The sequence below is a fragment of the Pelophylax lessonae genome (genome assembly GCF_965119305.1).
Source record: "Pelophylax lessonae genome assembly, chromosome: 8".
Lineage (NCBI taxonomy): Eukaryota > Metazoa > Chordata > Amphibia > Anura > Ranidae > Pelophylax > Pelophylax lessonae.
The window spans coordinates 8119587-8139323 of record NC_138775.1 but is presented as its reverse complement, the minus strand read 5'-3'; the positions used below and the strand labels follow the sequence as shown (position 1 = coordinate 8139323).

At 47.1% G+C, this 19737-nt stretch overlaps 1 protein-coding gene across 1 annotated transcript in view; it reads left to right on the top strand.

Annotated features, from left to right (window-relative positions):
- Positions 1-19737, top strand: part of BAP1 (BRCA1 associated deubiquitinase 1) — a 38013-nt gene that overhangs the window by 3817 nt on the left and 14459 nt on the right. Inside the window, exons 2-11 of the mRNA XM_082264726.1 lie at positions 2352-2381; positions 4605-4659; positions 4756-4888; positions 6351-6470; positions 7730-7791; positions 13567-13709; positions 15152-15230; positions 15308-15431; positions 17467-17605; positions 17691-17851. Of these exons, the coding sequence (XP_082120852.1) occupies positions 2352-2381; positions 4605-4659; positions 4756-4888; positions 6351-6470; positions 7730-7791; positions 13567-13709; positions 15152-15230; positions 15308-15431; positions 17467-17605; positions 17691-17851 (1046 nt within the window). The remainder of the gene's footprint in view (positions 1-2351; positions 2382-4604; positions 4660-4755; positions 4889-6350; positions 6471-7729; positions 7792-13566; positions 13710-15151; positions 15231-15307; positions 15432-17466; positions 17606-17690; positions 17852-19737) is intronic.

Below are 19737 nucleotides of genomic sequence, written 5' to 3'. Positions count from 1 at the left end.
ATTATAAATATATTATTATTAAAAATTAATATTATTATTATAAATTATTATCATTATAAATTATTCAATCTAAATCCCTTTGTAAAAATGTAATTTTCCCTTCCACATTTGGGAATATTTCTGCAGGTAGATCCTCTACTTTCCCATTATTTGTTCAAAACATGACTCCTTGCAAATCCCGTCTTTTCCCCTCCCCCGTTCTGGACTCTTGGAGGTCCTTTCCAGGACGATTCTTAACAAAAAAAGTTTCTGGTAAGAAGACCCTCATCGGGTGCAATGGTGAATATATAGGTTATATTTTTATAGCTACTGTTGATATGTCTTGTACTTTGTATCTCTAATTTTGTAATGCACTTGTAGGCATCACATATATCCCCTGAGGAAGACCACTATTGAATAGGTTGAAACGCGTAGGGATACCAATTTGTTGGTTGTGATTGTTTTGTATTGTCCTTTCTTTTCTTTTTTTTTTTCGATGGGTTAATATTGTAAAGCGGAGCATATATTTTTATATAGAAACTTTTTAACCAAGTGTAAATAAAGGCTTTGACTGGGAGGGGGTGTGTGTCAATGGTAGGCTGTGATTGGGGGGGGGGGGGGTGTCTGCCAATGGTAAGCTGGGATGGGGGGGGTGCTCAAGAGGCAGGCTGTGACTGGGAGGAAGTGTGTGCCAATGGCAGGCTGTGATTGGGAGGGAGTTTGTTCAAGAGGCAGGCTGCAATTGGGAGGGGGTGTGTTCAAGAGGCAGGTTGTGATTGGGAGGCCAGGGTGTGTGCCAGAGGCAGGCTGTGACTGGGAGGGGGCGTTTGTCAGAGGCGGGCTGTGACTGGGAGGGGGGCATGTGCCAGAGGCAGGCTGTGACTGGAAGGGGGGCATGTGCCAGAGGCAGGCTGTGACTGGGAGGGGGCGTGTGCCAGAGGCAGGCTGTGGACGGGAGGGGGGCGTGTGCCAGAGGCAGGCTGTGGACGGGAGGGGGGCGTGTGCCAGAGGCAGGCTGTGACTGGGAGGGGGGCATGTAGCAGAGGCAGGCTGTGACTGGGAGGGGGGCGTGTGCCAGAGGCAGGCTGTGGATGGGAGGGGGGCGTGTGCCAGAGGCAGGCTGTGGATGGGAGGGGGCGTGTGCCAGAGGCAGGCTGTGACTGGGAGGGGGCGTGCGTCAGAGGCAGGCTGAGGATGGGAGGGGGCGTGCGTCAGAGGCAGGCTGAGGATGGGAGGGGGCGTGTGCCAGAGGCAGACTGTGGATGGGAGAGGGCGTGTGCCAGAGGCAGGCTGTGGATGGGAGGGGGCGTGTGCCAGAGGCAGGCTGTGGATGGAAGGGGGGCGTGTGCCAGAGGCAGGCTGTGGATGGGAGGGGGGCGTGTGCCAGAGGCAGGCTGTGGATGGGAGGGGGGCGTGTGCCAGAGGCAGGCTGTGGATGGGAGGGGGGCGTGTGCCAGAGGCAGGCTGTGGATGGGAGGGGGGCGTGTGCCAGAGGCAGGCTGTGGATGGGAGGGGGGCGTGTGCCAGAGGCAGGCTGTGGATGGGAGGGGGGCGTGTGCCAGAGGCAGGCTGTGGATGGGAGGGGGGCGTGTGCCAGAGGCAGGCTGTGGATGGGAGGGGGCGTGTGCCAGAGGCAGGCTGTGGATGGGAAGGGGCGTGTGCCAGAGTCAGGCTGTGGATGGGAGGGGGCGTGTGCCAGAGTCAGGCTGTGGATGGGAGGGGGGCGTGTGCCAGAGGCAGGCTGTGGATGGGAGGGGGGCGTGTGCCAGAGGCAGGCTGTGGATGGGAGGGGGGCGTGTGCCAGAGGCAGGCTGTGGATGGGAGGGGGGAGTGTGCCAGAGGCAGGCTGTGGATGGGAGGGGGGCGTGTGCCAGAGGCAGGCTGTGGATGGGAGGGGGGCGTGTGCCAGAGGCAGGCTGTGGATGGGAGGGGGGCGTGTGCCAGAGGCAGGCTGTGGATGGGAGGGGGGCGTGTGCCAGAGGCAGGCTGTGGATGGGAGGGGGGCGTGTGCCAGAGGCAGGCTGTGGATGGGAGGGGGCGTGTGCCAGAGGCAGGCTGTGGATGAGAGGGGGCGTGTGCCAGAGGCAGGCTGTGGATGGGAGGGGGCGTGTGCCAGAGGCAGGCTGTGGATGGGAGGGGGCGTGTGCCAGAGGCAGGCTGTGGATGAGAGGGGGCGTGTGCCAGAGGCAGGCTGTGGATGGGAGGGGGCGTGTGCCAGAGGCAGGCTGTGGATGGGAGGGGGCGTGTGCCAGAAGCAGGCTGTATAATAAGATCACTGATCAATGGATACAGTGTAACAATCATCACATATAATGGAGGAATCGCAGCAATAATCGCTATCCACACATTTTGTTTTTCTTTTCTCTTTGCAGGGCTCTTCACACTGCTGGTGGAGGATTTCGGTGAGTAGATTTTATCTTACTTGTAGTTTCAGTCATTGGATCCGGTGCTGATTTTTTGTGTCTGTTGGGGGCCCCAGTAGTGAGAGCGCCCCATAATAATTCCCATATCCAGGCACTGTGCCCATTATAGAATAAGAATCAAGGCAGAGACACAAACTACTGCAGGGAATCTCACCATTGTGGGAGGGGCAGAGACACAAACTACTGCAGGGAATCTCAATGTGGGAGGGGCAGAGACACAAACTACTGCAGGAAATCTCACCATTGTGGGAGGGGCAGAGACACAAACTACTGCAGGAAATCTCACCATTGTGGGAGGGCAGAGACACAAACTACTGCAGGAAATCTCACCATTGTGGGAGGGGCAGAGACACAAACTACTGCAGGAAATCTCACCATTGTGGGAGGGGCAGTGACACAAACTACTGCAGGAAATCTCACCATTGTGGGAGGGGCAGAGACACAAACTGCTGCAGGGAATCTCCCCATTGTGGGAGGGCAGAGACACAAACTACTGCAGGGAATCTCAATGTGGGAGGGGCAGAGACACAAACTACTGCAGGGAATTTCCCCATAATAATTCCCATATCCAGTCACTGTGCCCATTATAGAATAAGAATCAAGGCAGAGACACAAACTACTGCAGGAAATCTCCCCATTGTGGGAGGGGCAGAGACACAAACTACTGCAGGAAATCTCACCCTTGTGGGAGGGGCAGAGACACAAATTGCTGCAGGGAATCTCCCCATTGTGGGAGGGGCAGAGACACAAACTACTGCAGGAAATCTCACCATTGTGGGAGGGGCAGAGACACAAACTGCTGCAGGGAATCTCACCATTGTGGGAGGGCAGAGACACAAACTACTGCAGGGAATCTCAATGTGGGAGGGGCAGAGACACAAACTACTGCAGAGAATCTCCCCATTGTGGGAGGGGCAGAGACACAAACTACTGCAGGGAATCTCACCATTGTGGGAGGGGCAGAGACACAAACTACTGCAGGGAATCTCACCATTGTGGGAGGGCAGAGACACAAACTACTGCAGGAAATCTCCCCATTGTGGGAGGGCAGAGACACAAACTACTGCAGGGAATCTCCCCATTGTGGGAGGGGCAGAGACACAAACTACTGCAGGGAATCTCACCATTGTGGGAGGGGCAGAGACACAAACTGCTGCAGGAAATCTCACCATTGTGGGAGGGGCAGAGACACAAACTGCTGCAGGGAATCTCACCATTGTGGGAGGGGCAGAGACACAAACTACTGCAGGAAATCTCACCATTGTGGGAGGGGCAGAGACACAAACTACCGCAGGAAATCTCACTATTGTGGGAGGAGCAGAGACACAAACTATTGCAGGAGATCTCACCATTATGGGAGGGGCAGAGACACAGACTACTGCGGGAAATCTCCCCATTGTGGGAGGGGCAGAGACACAAACTACTCCAGGAAATCTCACCATTATGGGAGGGGCAGAGACACAAACTACTGCGGGAAATCTGCCCATTGTGGGAGGGGCAGAGAAACAAACTGCTGCTGGGAATCTCACCATTGTGGGAGGGGCAGAGACACAAACTACTGCAGGGAATCTCACCATTGTGGGAGGGGCAGAGACACAAACTGCTGCAGGAAATCTCACCATTGTGGGAGGGGCAGAGACACAAACTGCTGCAGGGAATCTCACCATTGTGGGAGGGGCAGAGACACAAACTACCGCAGGAAATCTCACTATTGTGGGAGGAGCAGAGACACAAACTATTGCAGGAGATCTCACCATTATGGGAGGGGCAGAGACACAAACTACTGCGGGAAATCTCCCCATTGTGGGAGGGGCAGAGACACAAACTACTCCAGGAAATCTCAACCTTGTGGGAGGGGCAGAGACACAAACTACTGCAGGGATTCTCCCCATTGTGGGAGGGGCAGAGACACAAACTACTCCAGGAAATCTCAACCTTGTGGGAGGGGCAGAGACACAAACTACTGCAGGGAATCTCCCCATTGTGGGAGGGGCAGAGACACAAACTACTCCAGGAAATCTCCCCATTGGAGTCTACCATGAGCTGTAAGAAGCTATGAGTGGTATTTTGCATAGGAATGGGGATATTATGGTATAGATTTGTTTTGGTGTATATTAAATAAGTAAATTTTTGTTAATCTGTATCTTAAAGGAAAACTCCCCCAGCACATTATGTGTGTCTGACTCTGTTTGTCTCTCACAGGTGTAAAGGGGGTTCAGGTAGAAGAGATTTATGACCTGCAGAGCAAGTGTCCGGGGTAAGATATACTTAATATTCTTTGTGTAAAGACCTCCCCTCCCCTCCCCCCCCCCCCCCCCCATAGCACTCTCTGACCATTTCCTCCCCCCTCCAGGCCGGTCTATGGCTTCATCTTCCTCTTCAAATGGATCGAGGAGCGCCGTTCTCGCAGGAAAGTCTCCACCCTGCTGGACGACACGTCTGTCATGGAGGAGGATGTGGTCAACAACATGTTCTTCGCTCACCAGGTGAGATAAACTGACTTATTTTTAGGTTTTACCTCCTTTTTTTTTTTTCTCTTTTACATAATGACTGAACCCCTAAAGATTTACATCGACTCTTCTCCCCCCTCCCCCCCTCCCCCTTCATCAACACGGTAATTCTATTTTTAACTACTTTAAGACTGGAAGGATTTGCCCCCTTAATGACCAGGCCCTATTTCGCGATTCGGCACTGCGTGACTGTAACTGACAATTGCGCGGTCATGCGACGCTGTACCCAAATAAAATTGATGTCCTTTTTTTTCCCACAAATAGAGCTTTATTTTGGTGGTATTTGATCACCTCTGCAATTTTTTTATTTTTTTTTTTATTTTTTGCGCTATAAAAAAAACAATATTTTTCACATTCTGCTATATGACATTCTCAAAAAAAAAATATTTTAAAAATCAAAATTTTTTAACATTTTAGGCCATTTTGTATTCTGTTACATATTTTTGGTAAAAAAAAATCCTAATAAGCGTATTTTGATTGGTTTGCGCAAAAGTTATCGCATCTACAAACTACGGCAAAGATTTATGTTGTTTTTATTGTTTTTTTTTTTCTACTTGTAATGGCAGTGATCTGCGATTTTTAGCTGGACTGCGACATTACGGCGGACAGATCGGACCCCTAACTGACATTTTTGGGGGGACCAGTGACATTTCTACAGTAATCAGTGCTAAAAATATGCACTGTCACTGTACTAATGACACTGGCAGAGAAGGGGTTAACACTGTGGGTGATCAAGGTGTTAAAAGTGAGCCTAGGGGAGTGTTTCTAACTGTATGGGGGCGGGGTTTGTGAAATGACCATAGAGACCTGTGATTCTATATAGAAGGATCCCAGGAGCTCTATGATCATTGCAGGGAGAAGAACGGTCAGATGTGTTTACAACAGCCGACCGTTCTCTCTCAGCGGGGAACGATCGCAGGTGTCAGGCGGCAGTCGGAGCCACCTGCTCCATGCATCGGGATCCCCGCTGACGAGCGGGGGCGGAAGTGCACCGCTGGTGGTGCGCACACGCTACCTAGCCTTGTGCACGTGAGCGACGTACAGCTACGGCGATTTGCCTGGGAGCGGCCGTATATATATATATATATATATATATATATATATATATATATATATGTATGTATATATGTTTGTATATATATATATATATATATATATATATATATATATATATATATATATGTGTATGTATATATGTTTGTATATATGTTTGTATATATATATGTGTATGTATATATGTTTGTATATATATATATATGTGTATGTATGTATATATATATATATATATATATATATATATATTATACGGCGGGCGGTCGGTAACAGGTTAAATAAAACCTTTTTAAGGTAAGGTCATGTCTTTTATACTTTTAGCAGCCCATTAATTTCACTTTTTTTGGTCTGGGATCGCCCTTTAATCTCTTCCATTCATTCACAGCTGATCCCAAATTCCTGCGCCACCCACGCCCTCCTGAGCGTTTTACTGAACTGCAGCGGCGTTCACCTGGGGCCGACTCTGAGCCGCATCAAGGACTTCACCAAAGGCTTCAGCCCGGAGGTAACCATACAGAGAGCAGCTTAAAGTAGAATTCCAGATAAAACATAACTAGTCCTAAGAATGTACTGCCCCCCCCCCTCCTAACACCGGTACTAACTAACCTGTGTTAGTATAAAGGATGTGTATATATATATATGTATATACTTACCTATTCTCAGCCCAGTCTGGTCCAGTCACATGATTCCTTGTGTCACTCAGCGGCAGCTGCAGGGGGGAGTAGAGAACGCTCGATAATGGCTGGAAAAGCCTGGAAGAGCCTGGAAGGCTCCCATGGTGCTCCCTCCTCTCCCCTGCAGCTGCTGTCGGCTGATCAAGTGACTGGAGCAGAGCGGGTTGAAAATAGGTAAATAAGTACATCTTTCTTACACAGGTTAGTTATCATATGTGTTGGGAAAAAGGGGGGGGGGACTCAGAGGAATGATGGGGGTGTTCCTGGGGACACAGAGGAGTGATGGGGGTGTTTCTGGGGACACAGAGGAATTATCGGGGTGTGTTTCTGGGGACACAGAGGACTGATGAGCGTGTTCCTGGGGGGGACACAAAGGAATGATGGGGGTGTTCCTGGGGACACAGAGGAGTGATGGGGGTGCTCCTGGGGACACAGAGGAATGATGGGGGTGTTCCTGGGGACACAGAGGAGTGATGGGGGTGTTCCTGGGGACACAGAGGAGTGATGGGGGTGTTCCTGGGGACACAGAGGAGTGATGGGGGTGTTACTGGGGACACAGAGGAATGATGGGGGTGTTCCTGGGGACACAGAGGAGTGATGGGGGTGTTCCTGGGGACACAGAGAAATGATGGGGGTGTTCCTGGGGACACAGAGGAGTGATGGGGGTGTTCCTGGGGACACAGAGGAATGATGGGGGTGTTCCTGGGGACACAGAGGAGTGATGGGGGTGTTACTGGGGACACAGAGGAATGATGGGGGTGTTCCTGGGGACACAGAGGAGTGATGGGGGTGTTCCTGGGGACACAGAGGAGTGATGGGAGTGTTCCTGGGGACACAGAGGAATGCTGGGGGTATTCCTGGGGACACAGAGGAGTGATGGGAGTGTTCCTGGGGACACAGAGGAATGCTGGGGGTATTCCTGGGGACACAGAGGAGTGATGGGAGTGTTCCTGGGGACACAGAGGAATGATGGGGGGTGTTCCTGGGGGGACAGAGGAATGCTGGGGTGTCCCTGGGGACACAGAGGAATGACGAGGGAAGGTAAGGAGGGGTGTGCACCTTGAAATCTGAATCTATTTTTTTCTCTTAGAGTAAAGGTTATGCCATCGGAAACGCTCCTGAGCTGGCCAAAGCTCACAACAGCCACGCACGGTGAGTGACACCCATGGGTGATGACACCCTAAGCGCCAGCGCTGTCACATGGAGTTAGGGCTCATTCACCTCATCTGCACAGATCAACGCGGACACAGAAAACCGTTGCAATGCTGCAGTGAGACGCACGGCACAAAAATGCAGAGATACTGCAATGTTACGCATCGCAACTCACCTCATTGCTGCTGAGGTGTTAAGGCTGAACTCCAGCTTTGCTACCACTTTAACCACCTGCCAACCGCCACGTAGCACATTTACTGCTACAGGGTGTCCGCGCTGCACAGAATCACATACATATATATATATATTTTTTTTTTATTATTTATATATATATATATATATATATATATATATATTCTTTTTTTTTTTATATATATATATATAATGTACAGTGGGTACGGAAAGTATTCAGACCCCCTTAAATTTTTCACTCTTTGTTATATTGCAGCCATTTGCTAAAATCCTTTAGGTTCATTCTTCTTCCTCATGAATGTACACATAGCACCCCATACTGACAGAAAAACACAGAATTGTTGACATTGTTGCAGATTTATTAAAAAAGAAAAACTGAAATATCACATGGTCCTAAGTATTCAGACCCTTTGCTCAGTATTTAGTAGAAGCCCCCTTTTGATCTAATACAGCCAGGAGTCTTTTTGGGAAAGATGCAACAAGTCTTTCACACCTGGATTTGGGGATCCTCTGCCATTCCTCCTTGCAGATCCTCTCCAGTTCTGTCAGGTTGGATGGTAAACGTTGGTGGACAGCCATTTTTAGGTCTCTCCAGAGATGCTCAATTGGGTTTAAGTCAGGGCTCTGGCTGGGCCATTCAAGAACAGTCACGGAGTTGTTGTGAAGCCACTCCTTCGTTATTTTAGCTGTGTGCTTAGGGTCATTGTCTTGCTGGAAGGTAAACCTTCGGCCCAGTCTGAGGTCCAGAGCACTCTGGAGAAGGTTTTTGTCCAGGATATCCCTGTACTTGGCTGCATTCATCTTTCCCTCGATTGCAACCAATCGTCCTGTCCCTGCAGCTGAAAAACACCCCCACAGCATGATGCTGCCACCACCATGCTTCACTGTTGGGACTGTATTGGACAGGTGATGAGCAGTGCCTGGTTTTCTCCACACATACCGCTTAGAATTAAGGCCAAAAAGTTCTATTTTGGTCTCATCAGACCAGAGAATCTTATTTCTCACCATCTTGGAGTCCTTCAGGTGTTTTTTAGCAAACTCCATGCGGGCTTTCATGTGTCTTACACTGAGGAGAGGCTTCCGTCGGGCCACTCTGCCATAAAGCCCCGACTGGTGGAGGGCTGCAGTGATGGTTGACTTTCTACAACTTTCTCCCATCTCCTGACTGCATCTCTGGAGCTCAGCCACAGTGATCTTTGGGTTCTTCTTTACCTCTCTCACCAAGGCTCTTCTCCCCCGATAGCTCAGTTTGGCCGGACGGCCAGCTCTAGGAAGGGTTCTGGTCATCCCAAACGTCTTCCATTTGAGGATTATGGAGGCCACTGTGCTCTTAGGAACCTTAAGTGCAGCAGAAATCTTTTTGTAACCTTGGCCAGATCTGTGCCTTGCCACAATTCTGACTCTGAGCTCTTCAGGCAGTTCCTTTGACCTCATGATTCTCATTTGCTCTGACATGCATTGTGATCTGGAAGGTCTTATATAGACAGGTGTGTGGCTTTCCTAATCAAGTCCAATCAGTATAATCAAACACAGCTGGACTCAAATGAAGGTGTAGAACCATCTCAAGGATGATCAGAAGAAATGGAAAGCACCTGAGTTAAATATATGAGTGTCACAGCAAAGGGTCTGAATACTTAGGACCATGTGATATTTCAGTTTTTCTTTTTTAATAAATCTGCAACAATGTCAACAATTCTGTGTTTTTCTGTCAGTATGGGGTGCTATGTGTACATTCATGAGGAAGAAGAATGAACTTAAATGATTTTAGCAAATGGCTGCAATATAACAAAGAGTGAAAAATTTAAGGGGGTCTGAATACTTTCCGTACCCACTGTATATATTTATATTTTTTTATATTTATGTGAGTATGCGTTTCCAGGTATATTAGGCGCCAGTGCACACGTCTGGCAGCTTGCTCCTGCTGTGATTCTACACAGTGGGACCCGCGTACCCGATGTCCGCTGGCACCCGCTGATCATTCTCTGCACATGCAGAACGGTGATCTACCAATGTAAAGAAGGCAGATTGCCGTCCTATCAGTACAGAAGGCATGGATCCTGTGTTCCTGTAAAGCAGGGACACAGGATCCATGCCTTCCACTAGTATACCACCTCCCCCACAGTTAGAAAACACATTTTAGGCAAACAGTTAACCCTTTGATCGCCCCTGATGTTAACCCCTTTCCTGCCAGTATCATTAGTACAGTGACAGTGCATATTTTTAGCACTGATCACTGTATTAGTGTCACTGGTCCCCAAAAAGGGTCGGTTAGTGTCCAAATTGTCTGCTGTAGTGTAGTGCCCCACTATAAGTCGCTGAGCGCCGCCATTACTAGTAATAAATAAATAAAAATTCCATAAATCATATACCATAGTTTGTAGACGTGATAACTTTTGCGCAAACCAATCAATATACGCTTATTGGGATTTTTTTTACCAGATATGTAGCAGAATGCATATTGGCCTAAATTTATGAAGACATTTTTTTTTTTTTTTTATTGGGAATGTTTTGTAGCAGAAAATAAAATGTGTTTTTTTTTTTTTTTTTTATAAAACTGTCGGCCTTTTTTTTTGTTTTATAGTGCAAAAAATATAAAAAGCGCTGAGGTGAAACCACCGAAAGAAAGCTCTATTTATGGGGAAAAAAGTACATACGTTTTATTTGGGTACAGCATCTCACGACCGCACAATTGTCAGTTAAAATAATGCAGTGCCGTATTGCAAAAAATGGCCTGGTCATGAGGGGGGGGGGGGGGGGGTAAATCTTCTGGAGGTGAAGTGGTTGATTTGTTCTTTTGGCCTAAGCAAACTATTTCCTTTTATAGAATTAGTGCAAAAATTAAATAATATACACCAAGTTGCACAAAATTGTTGATAGATGTAAAAAATATATGTAAAAAAAAAAAATATATATATATGTGTGTAAAAAAAATCAGTAAATCATATAAAAAATTAATAATATAGCTGTGCAAGATTCGCATCAGTGTTAATTTTGGCAGCAAATTTCAATTTAGTTTTAGTCTTAGTCTTAGGACTAAAATGGCATTTTAGTTTTAGTCCCATTTTAGTCTTCTGCAAGTGTTTTAGTTTTAGTCGTATTTAGTCGACTAAAACTCCAGTATATTTTAGTCGACTGAAATGTCCTACATATTAGTCGACTAAAACTCATTTTAGTCATCTATAATCAAATGGGTGTAGTTCAATTGTAATTTGTAATGCATTATTTAACCACTTAAGCCCCGGAGGATTTGGCTGCTAAACGACCAGGGGGTATTTTGCGCTATAAACAAAAAAAGAGCGTAAATTTTGCAAAAATAACAATATTTTTCACATTTTTTTTATATGAAATTCCCCCCCAAAAAAAATGTAAAAATCTAAATTTTTTAACATTTTCGGCCAATTTGTTTTATCCTACCTATGTTTGGTAAAAAAAAAATCGCAAAAAGCGTATTTTTATTGGTTTGCGCAAAAGTTATCGCGTTTACTAACAAAGGGAAAGATTTTTGTCATTTTTGTTGTTTTTTTTTTTAACGAGTAATGGCGGCGATCTGCGATTTTTTTTTTTTGCGGTACTGCGACATTGCGGCGGACAGATCGGACCCTTGACTGACATTTTTGACACTTTCGGGGTTACCAGTGACATTTCTACAGTAATCAGTGCTATACATATGCACTGTTACTGTAAAAATACACTGGTAGTGAAGGGGTTAACTTTATTTGGGAGGGAGGGGCTGTGTGTGTCCCTAGGGGCGTGCTTTCTACTGTGATTGGCTGTGGCTTGAAGTGTAAGGACACTGATCAACGGTTCTACATAGTAGAACCGTCTGATCAGTGTTTTTACACAGGGGAGAATGACAGGTGGCTTGTTTACACAAGCCGCCTGACTTTCTCCCTCTCCCCCGACGATCGCCGAGTGACCGGCGGACATCGAGTCCGCCAGTCACACGCGCGGGGGGGTCCGTGACCGCGCGGGAGCGCGCCTCCACGGGCGCGCATTCGCTCCCCAGACCCTCCCAGGCTAGTGACGTTAATTAACGTCACTCTGCCTGGCCGGGGCTGACCGCCGCAGTAAATATACTTGCGGCGGTCAGCAAGTGGTTAAGCATTTCTCTACAATTTCCAAACTCATTATATACTACTGCTGGTCCTGGAGTGAAAAATCTAATATGTTATTATTTATGCTTTGAGCATGCACCAGTGTTAATTTTTGGCAGCAAATTTCGATTTAGTTTTAGTTATAGTCTTTTGACTAAAATGCCATTTTAGTTTTAGTCGTATTTTAGTCATCTGAATTGTGTTAGTCGACGAAAACGTTTTAGTCGACGAAATTAACACTGATTCGCATATAAACAAATTTCAAATAATGAACACGTGTGTTGCTGTTGCTATATGCGAATCTTGGACAGCTAAATTATTAATTTTTTATATTTTTATATGATTTACTGATTTTTTTACATTTTTTTTTTTTTTTTTTTTTAATTTTTTACATCTACCAATAATGTTGCGCAACTTGGTGTATATTATTTGATTTATTGCACTAATTTTGTGAAAGGAAATAGTTTGCTTAGGCCAAAAAAGCAAATCAACCACTTCACCTCCAGTAGATTTAGCCCCCCCCCCCCCCTCCCTTCATGACCAGCCCATTTTTTGCAATACGGCACTGCGTTACTTTAACTGACAATTGCGCGGTCGTGCGACGCTGTAACCAAATAAAACGTATGTCCTTTTGTCCCCGCAAATAGAGCTTTCTTTCCGTGGTTTCACCTCAGCGGTTTTTTATTTTTTGCACTATAAACAAAAACAGGGCGACAATTTTGAAAAAAAAAAAAAAAAAAAAAACGCATTTTATTTTCTGCTACAAAATATTCCCAATAAAAAAAAAAAATGTAAAAAAATTTAATTTCTTCATAAATTTAGGCCAATATGTATTCTGCTACATGTCTTTGGTAGAAAAATCCTAAAAATCTACAAATATTTTTTACATCTATCAATCATTTTGCGCAACTTAGTGTATATTATTATTATTATGGATTTCTATAGCGCCAGCAATTTACGCAGCGCTTTACAATATTAAAGGGAGACAGTACATTTACAATACAATAAAATACAAGAGGATTTAGAGTGCCCTGCTCAGAAGAGCTTACAATCTAATGAATATTATTTGATTTATTGCACTAATTTTATGAATTTATTACAAGTTGCAGCAGTTCTAAGAAGATTGTCACATATTCCCACTTTATTATTTTTATTAGCGTGAGAGACCAACACTATTAATTTTTCTAATTATTTATTTTTCTGATTGCTGGGGCCGCTGTCTATGCAGCATCAGCTCCAGACATTGTGCAGCGTTGTGTTCCAGCAGCGGTACAGGGACTTCCTGGAAAAAAAAGGAGTACTCTGATTGGCTGAGATGGAGAGGCGGGCGGGTGATGTCATGATCTTCACCTCAGCCAATCAGAGGAAGCCTTGTATTCCTTGATAAAATGAGCAGTTGTGCTGTAACAGCATTTTACTATTTCTCCATTACGTACTTTTTGTGCTAATAAGAAGCTCCTGGTTGAAGCTGTGTTGTTGTCTCCTGCAGGCCGGAGCCGCGTCACCTACCTGAGAAGCAGAATGGGATCAGCGCCGTCCGCACCATGGAGGCATTTCATTTCGTCAGTTACGTTCCCATTAAAGGGAGGCTGTTTGAGCTGGACGGCCTGAAGGTCTACCCCATCGATCATGGTAATACACTCCGAGCATGGATAGTCCAGGAGGAATAAACCCCTGACATTGTCTGCTATCACTTGGGGGCTCTATTGGTGGGTCTCTTAGATGAGTTCCCGGGTCTTTACACCCACGGTGCCCATTATGAGGGGTTCCCACCATCCCTGTGCTGAGTTCCTGGGTCTGTACACCTCCTGTGCCCATTATGAGGGGTTCTCACCATCCCTGTGCTGAGTTCCTGGGTCTGTACCCCTGCTGTGCCCATTATGAGGGGTTCCCTCCATCCCTGTGCTGAGTTCCCAGGTCTGTACACCTGCTGTGCCCATTATGAGGGGTTCCCACCATCCCTGTGCTGAGTTCCTGGGTCTGTACACCTCCTGTGCCCATTATGAGGGGTTCTCACCATCCCTGTGCTGAGTTCCTGGGTCTGTACCCCTGCTGTGCCCATTATGAGGGGTTCCCTCCATCCCTGTGCTGAGTTCCCAGGTCTGTACACCTGCTGTGCCCATTATGAGGGGTTCCCACCATCCTTGTGCTGAGTTCCTGGGTCTGTACACCTCCTGTGCCCATTATGAGGAGTTCCCACCATCCCTGTGCTGAGTTCCTGGGTCTGTACACCTGCTGTGCCCATTATGAGGGGTTCCCACCATCCATGTGCTGAGTTCCCAGGTCTGTACACCTGGTGTGCCCATTATGAGGGGTCCCCACCATCCATGTGCTGAGTTCCCAGGTCTGTACACCTGGTGTGCCCATTATGAGGGGTTCTCACCATCCCTGTGCTGAGTTCCCGGGTCTGTACACCTGCTGTGCCCATTATGAGGGGTCCCCACCATCCATGTGCTGAGTTCCCAGGTCTGTACACCTGGTGTGCCCATTATGAGGGGTTCCCACCATCCCTGTGCTGAGTTCCCGGGTCTGTACACCTGCTGTGCCCATTATGAGGGGTCCCCACCATCCATGTGCTGAGTTCCCAGGTCTGTACACCTGGTGTGCCCATTATGAGGGGTTCCCACCATCCCTGTGCTGAGTTCTTGGGTCTGTACCCCTGCTGTGCCCATTATGAGGGGTTCCTACCATCCCTGTGCTGAGTTCCTGGGTCTGTACACCTGCTGTGCTTATTATGATGGGTTCCACCATCCCTGTGCTGAGTTCCCGGGTCTGTACACCTGCTGTGCCCATTATGAGGGGTTCCCACCATCCCTGTGCTGAGTTCTTGGGTCTGTACCCCTGCTGTGCCCATTATGAGGGGTTCCTACCATCCCTGTGCTGAGTTCCTGGGTCTGTACAGCTGCTGTGCCCATTATGAGGGGTTCCCTCCATCCCTGTGCTGAGTTCCCGGGTCTGTAAAATAAAAAAGTATGTCTTTTCTGATTGGATAATGAATACTGTATAAATCATCCATTTAGAAATCCTGTGCATTCCTCATGTTTGATAATGGCTCTTCTTATCTCTCTTTCCAGGCCCCTGGGCGGAGGAAGAGGAGTGGACGGACAAAGCGCGTCGGGTGATAATGGAGCGGATCGGCTTGGCTACGGCGGGGTACGGACCCTGGAGGTCAGGTGACGGCTATTCAGCGCATTGTCTCCGGTATAATAATCTTTTTTGTATTCCCGCAGGGAGCCGTATCATGACATTCGATTTAACCTGATGGCCGTGGTGCCGGACCGGAGGCTGAAATACGAAAGTCGTCTGAATGTCCTGAAGATGAACAGACAGACCGTGCTGGAGGCTTTACAGCAGGTAAACCGATCGATCCGCAGCACCGAATATCTCCTCTGAAAATAATGTCACCCTGTGTTTTTAACCACTTCTGGACCGGAAGGATTTCCCCCCTAATGACCAGGCCATTTTTTTGCGATTTGGCACTGCGTTACTTTAACGGAAAATTGCGCGGTCGTGCGACGCTGTGCCCAAATATAATTGATGTCCTTTTTCTTTTACGTCCTCTGACAGTCGCCGCCCACTCATTCATTCTGCACGTCTGGGTATTGGCCTTCTCCGCAGGAGTAAGCTAGGCAGAAGATTTATGTATAGACACACCTACAGGGGGCTGTCCTTCTGGTCAATACCCCCAGCTAGCCTCATTCCCAATTCAGTTTTCTGCTGCTTAGCTCAGGAGTAGCTGGGTTTCCCTGGCTGAGACTTAGGTCTCAGCTTTTTTCTTCTTTTTTCTCTCTAAAAAAAAAAAAGTGTTTTTCTTTTAAAAGATAGCTTTTTATTTTCTCCTTCGCTAGTTAGTCAGACTTTAGAAGACTACAGCGTTTGCAGAGCTGGGCCTCGCACTGGTTGTTCTAGAACCTTACGGACTACCAGCCTGCCATCGAGCGTTAGCAGGTTATTGGTACTCCCAGGCCTCGCAAATGACAATGTCACTGGCATCAGGGATGAGCCTGCCAAGTTTCTATCTTCGCTGGGATGTCTCAACTGCGGTACGCCCACGTGTTGCTAGCGTCCCCTTCGGCTGACGGCACTCCCACTCAGGGTGGGAGGTTTCCTGTCTCAGAGCGGTGCCCACGTTCGCTGGACTGGTGAGTACTATTACTACCCCTCTGTCTATGGACCATGTTTGCTGGGGTGTGTATGTGGGCCCTCTGTTTGGGGATGACAGTTCAGGTATGGGTTCTGAGATATCCCCCTCATGGTTGTAGGTGCGGCTCCTGTGTTTCCCTTCCCTGTCCCTGCGGGGGAGCTATCGCGGTTTGACCGATGTGTGGAGGGTGCGGGGGTCTCCTACTTCCCAGGGGTGCTTTGTGGTGCTCTGTGGGGGCCAGTGCATGGTATTTTGGGGCCGCATTTAGCGCTGCTCTGCACGGCCGCCATTTTGGGTGAGGGCAGGCTGTTCGGCCTCATAGTGTGGGCAGCAGCCATTTTTTGTCATCCTTTTGGCGCCGATCGGGCGCCATCTTTAGTGTGGGCATGATGTCCTTTGTGGGCAGCGGCCATTTTCCCAGGGCTTTTCTCCCCATTGACTTCTATTGACAACCATTTTCTTGTGGCTCAGGGCTGGCTTTTAAGGTAACACATTAAATCCCCTTTCTTCCTCATTCTGATGCTCGGTTTGAAACTTCAGCAAGTCATCTTCACCACGTCTAGGTGTCTAATTGCATTGAGTTTCTGGCATGTGATTGGCTGATTAGCAATTTGTGTTACCAAGCAACTGAACACCTGATGACGTCTATATGACAAAACTCGTTGGGGGGGGAGTTAGCTCTGCGTACATGTCGTCATGTCCGGAGGTTCGGCCATCTTTTTGGATAGAAACAGGACGCAATTTGTTTATTATACAGGCGTGTGTTACACCAGCATATGGTGAGTGTAATTTTATTTATTAATTAAAACATTGAAAATCTACTTCATTATGAGTCTTTCTCTTTGACTCTTTACATGATATGTATGAACCTTATCCTGGATATCTCTGAGGGAATCTGGATATAAAATCAACCTGGAGTCTAAGGCTGAGTGATCCTTTTAAATCACCCACCGTGTAGTCCGACTGTTGTGAGAGCAGTAGTCCGCCCATTGGGGTAAGAGTCACTGTGTTTGGTGGCGGTGGAGGATCGTATTCACAAACGTTTGGCTTGAGCACCCGGGTGGAAGATCCAGCTTCTTTTTTTAGAGACTTATTTCATATTTAAATCAGCGCTGCATTTGTGTTTACAACTGAACGGGTGTACCTAATAAAGTGCCGGTGAGTGTGTATATAGTCCCAGTTGTATACATGAGACTTTGTATATAAGACTTTTTTTTTTTTAGGTTTACCCATCTCTCTTTGCAGTTGATCCGGGTGACCCAGCCAGAGCTGATTCAGCCCCAGAAGGCGACCGACAGTCAAAATAACGAGGACACGAAGCCTAATGCAAAGTCAGCCTCTAACCAGGAGAAGTCTCGTCATAATCCTCAGAGTAATGCCTCAGGTATTGTCTTGAATAATATATTGGCCTTCAGATGTGCCATGTTCGGGTGTACCTACTTCTTCTTCTTCTTGTCTCTCCTCTATAGATGTGAGCGGGGATGCGGCAGGATCCACCCAGAAAGGACCAGTCCCTAATACGTACAGCAAGCTAAATGCTGTCCCTCATAACGGGAGTGCAACCACCACCCAACCTCCTCGGCTGCCGGCTTTCTTGGACAACCACAACTACGCCAAGTCCCCGATGCAGGTCAGTGCTTTTTCTGTCTCCATTTTCTCTATGGCAGTGTCTTCTAAGAAGCTCCAGTTTATACAGCATTCCATCTTACAGGTAGCTCCGGTTTCTTTGGCATTCTGTCTGTACTTGTGGACATATGTCAGTATACAGCTTCCTCCCAGTCGGGAACATAGATATCTTATTTTCCAAGCCACCCCACATACAAAGCTAGCCGACAACTTAGCTTGTAGTGCAGGGGTCTCCAAACTATGGCCCTCCAGCTGTTCAGGAACTACAATTCCCATCATGCCTAGTCATGTCTGTGAATGTCAGAGTATTACAATGCCTTATGGGACATGTAGTTCCGCAACAGCTGGAGGGCCGTAGTTTGGAGATCCCCGTTGTAGTGGAATCTTCTCCTTTATTGAACAGTTTCACACTCAATTTATACACACATGAGCACATCACCCCCCCCCTGATCAGATTACCACACACCGGTCAGGGGTTGCCTGATTACATTATCATATGCAGATGAAATTGTATACAGAAATAGAATTAACCTGAACTAATTATCTAGCCATCTGGACAGAAACAATATGTGAGTTAATTAACATTTAACAATGGAACAGACAGGCTTAACAAAATCCACATCACACCTCAATACACAAACAATAGGGAGAGCCTGTCTCTGCCATTGAAGTTCACATTATCATAAGTAAATACAGAACCCCATTGAAGCAATCCAAACCATTAAGTTATCTGTCTTTCACTCCCAGTGACAATGAGTACCGTCACAGTAACCTTCCTAGCAAATTAACACTGACAGCGGTCTTTAACCACTTAAGCCCCAGAAGATTTTACCCCCTTCCTGACCAGGGGGTTTTTTGCGTTTTTTTTTTTTTTTTTTTACTGCGTGATTTTAACGGACAGTTACGCGGTCGTGCGACGCCGTACCCAAGGAAAATTTACGTCCTTTTTTCCCCACAAACAGGGCTTTCTTTTGGTGGTATTTGATCGCCTGTGCAATTTTTACTTTTTGCGCTATAAACAAAAAAAAAGCGTAAATTTTGAAAAAATAACAATATTTTTCACATTTTTTATATGAAATTCCCCCCAAAAAATGTAAAAATCAAAATTTAAAAAAAAATTTGGCCAATTTGTTTTCTGCTACCTATGTTTGGTAAAAAAAATCACAATAAGCGTATTTTGATTGCTTTGCGCAAAAGTTATTGCCTTTACTAACTAAGGGAAAGATTTCTGTCATTTTTGGTGGGTTTTTTTTTTAACGCGTAATGGCGGCGATCTGCAATTTTTTTTTTTTTTTTTTGCGGGACTGCGACATTGCGGCGGACAGATCGGACCCCTGACTGACATTTGACACTTTTGGGGGTACCAGTGACATTACTACAGTAATCAGTGCTATATATATGCACTGTTACTGTAAAAATGACACTGGCAGGGAAGGGGTTAATTTTATTGGAGATCAAGGGGTTAATGTATGCCTGGTGCTTACTGACGTGTGTGGGGGGAGGGGACTGAGTGACACAAGGACAGATCGCAGGTTGAGCTATGCTGAATCCTGTAATCTGACCCTGCCTGTCACTTAGGAGATCCGCCCCCCTGTGTTTACACAAGCAGGCGGATCTCCACACTCGATCCCCGACGATCGGGGAAGAGCAGCGGTGATCACCGCCTCTCCTCCCCTGGCCCGACTCCCGCTGTGACTGAAAGCGGCGGGAGCGAGCCTCCGGCGGTGCTTGCGTGCCGCCCACAAGGGGAGGAGTCCAGCGACGTAGGTCTGCGTCGCTGGACGGGAACGAGCCACATTGCCGCAGTACAGTCAACGTGACCGATCAGCAAGTGGTTAAATGATGGATGCACTAAACAGGTACTTAGCTTGGCTTATAGTTTGTGATTTC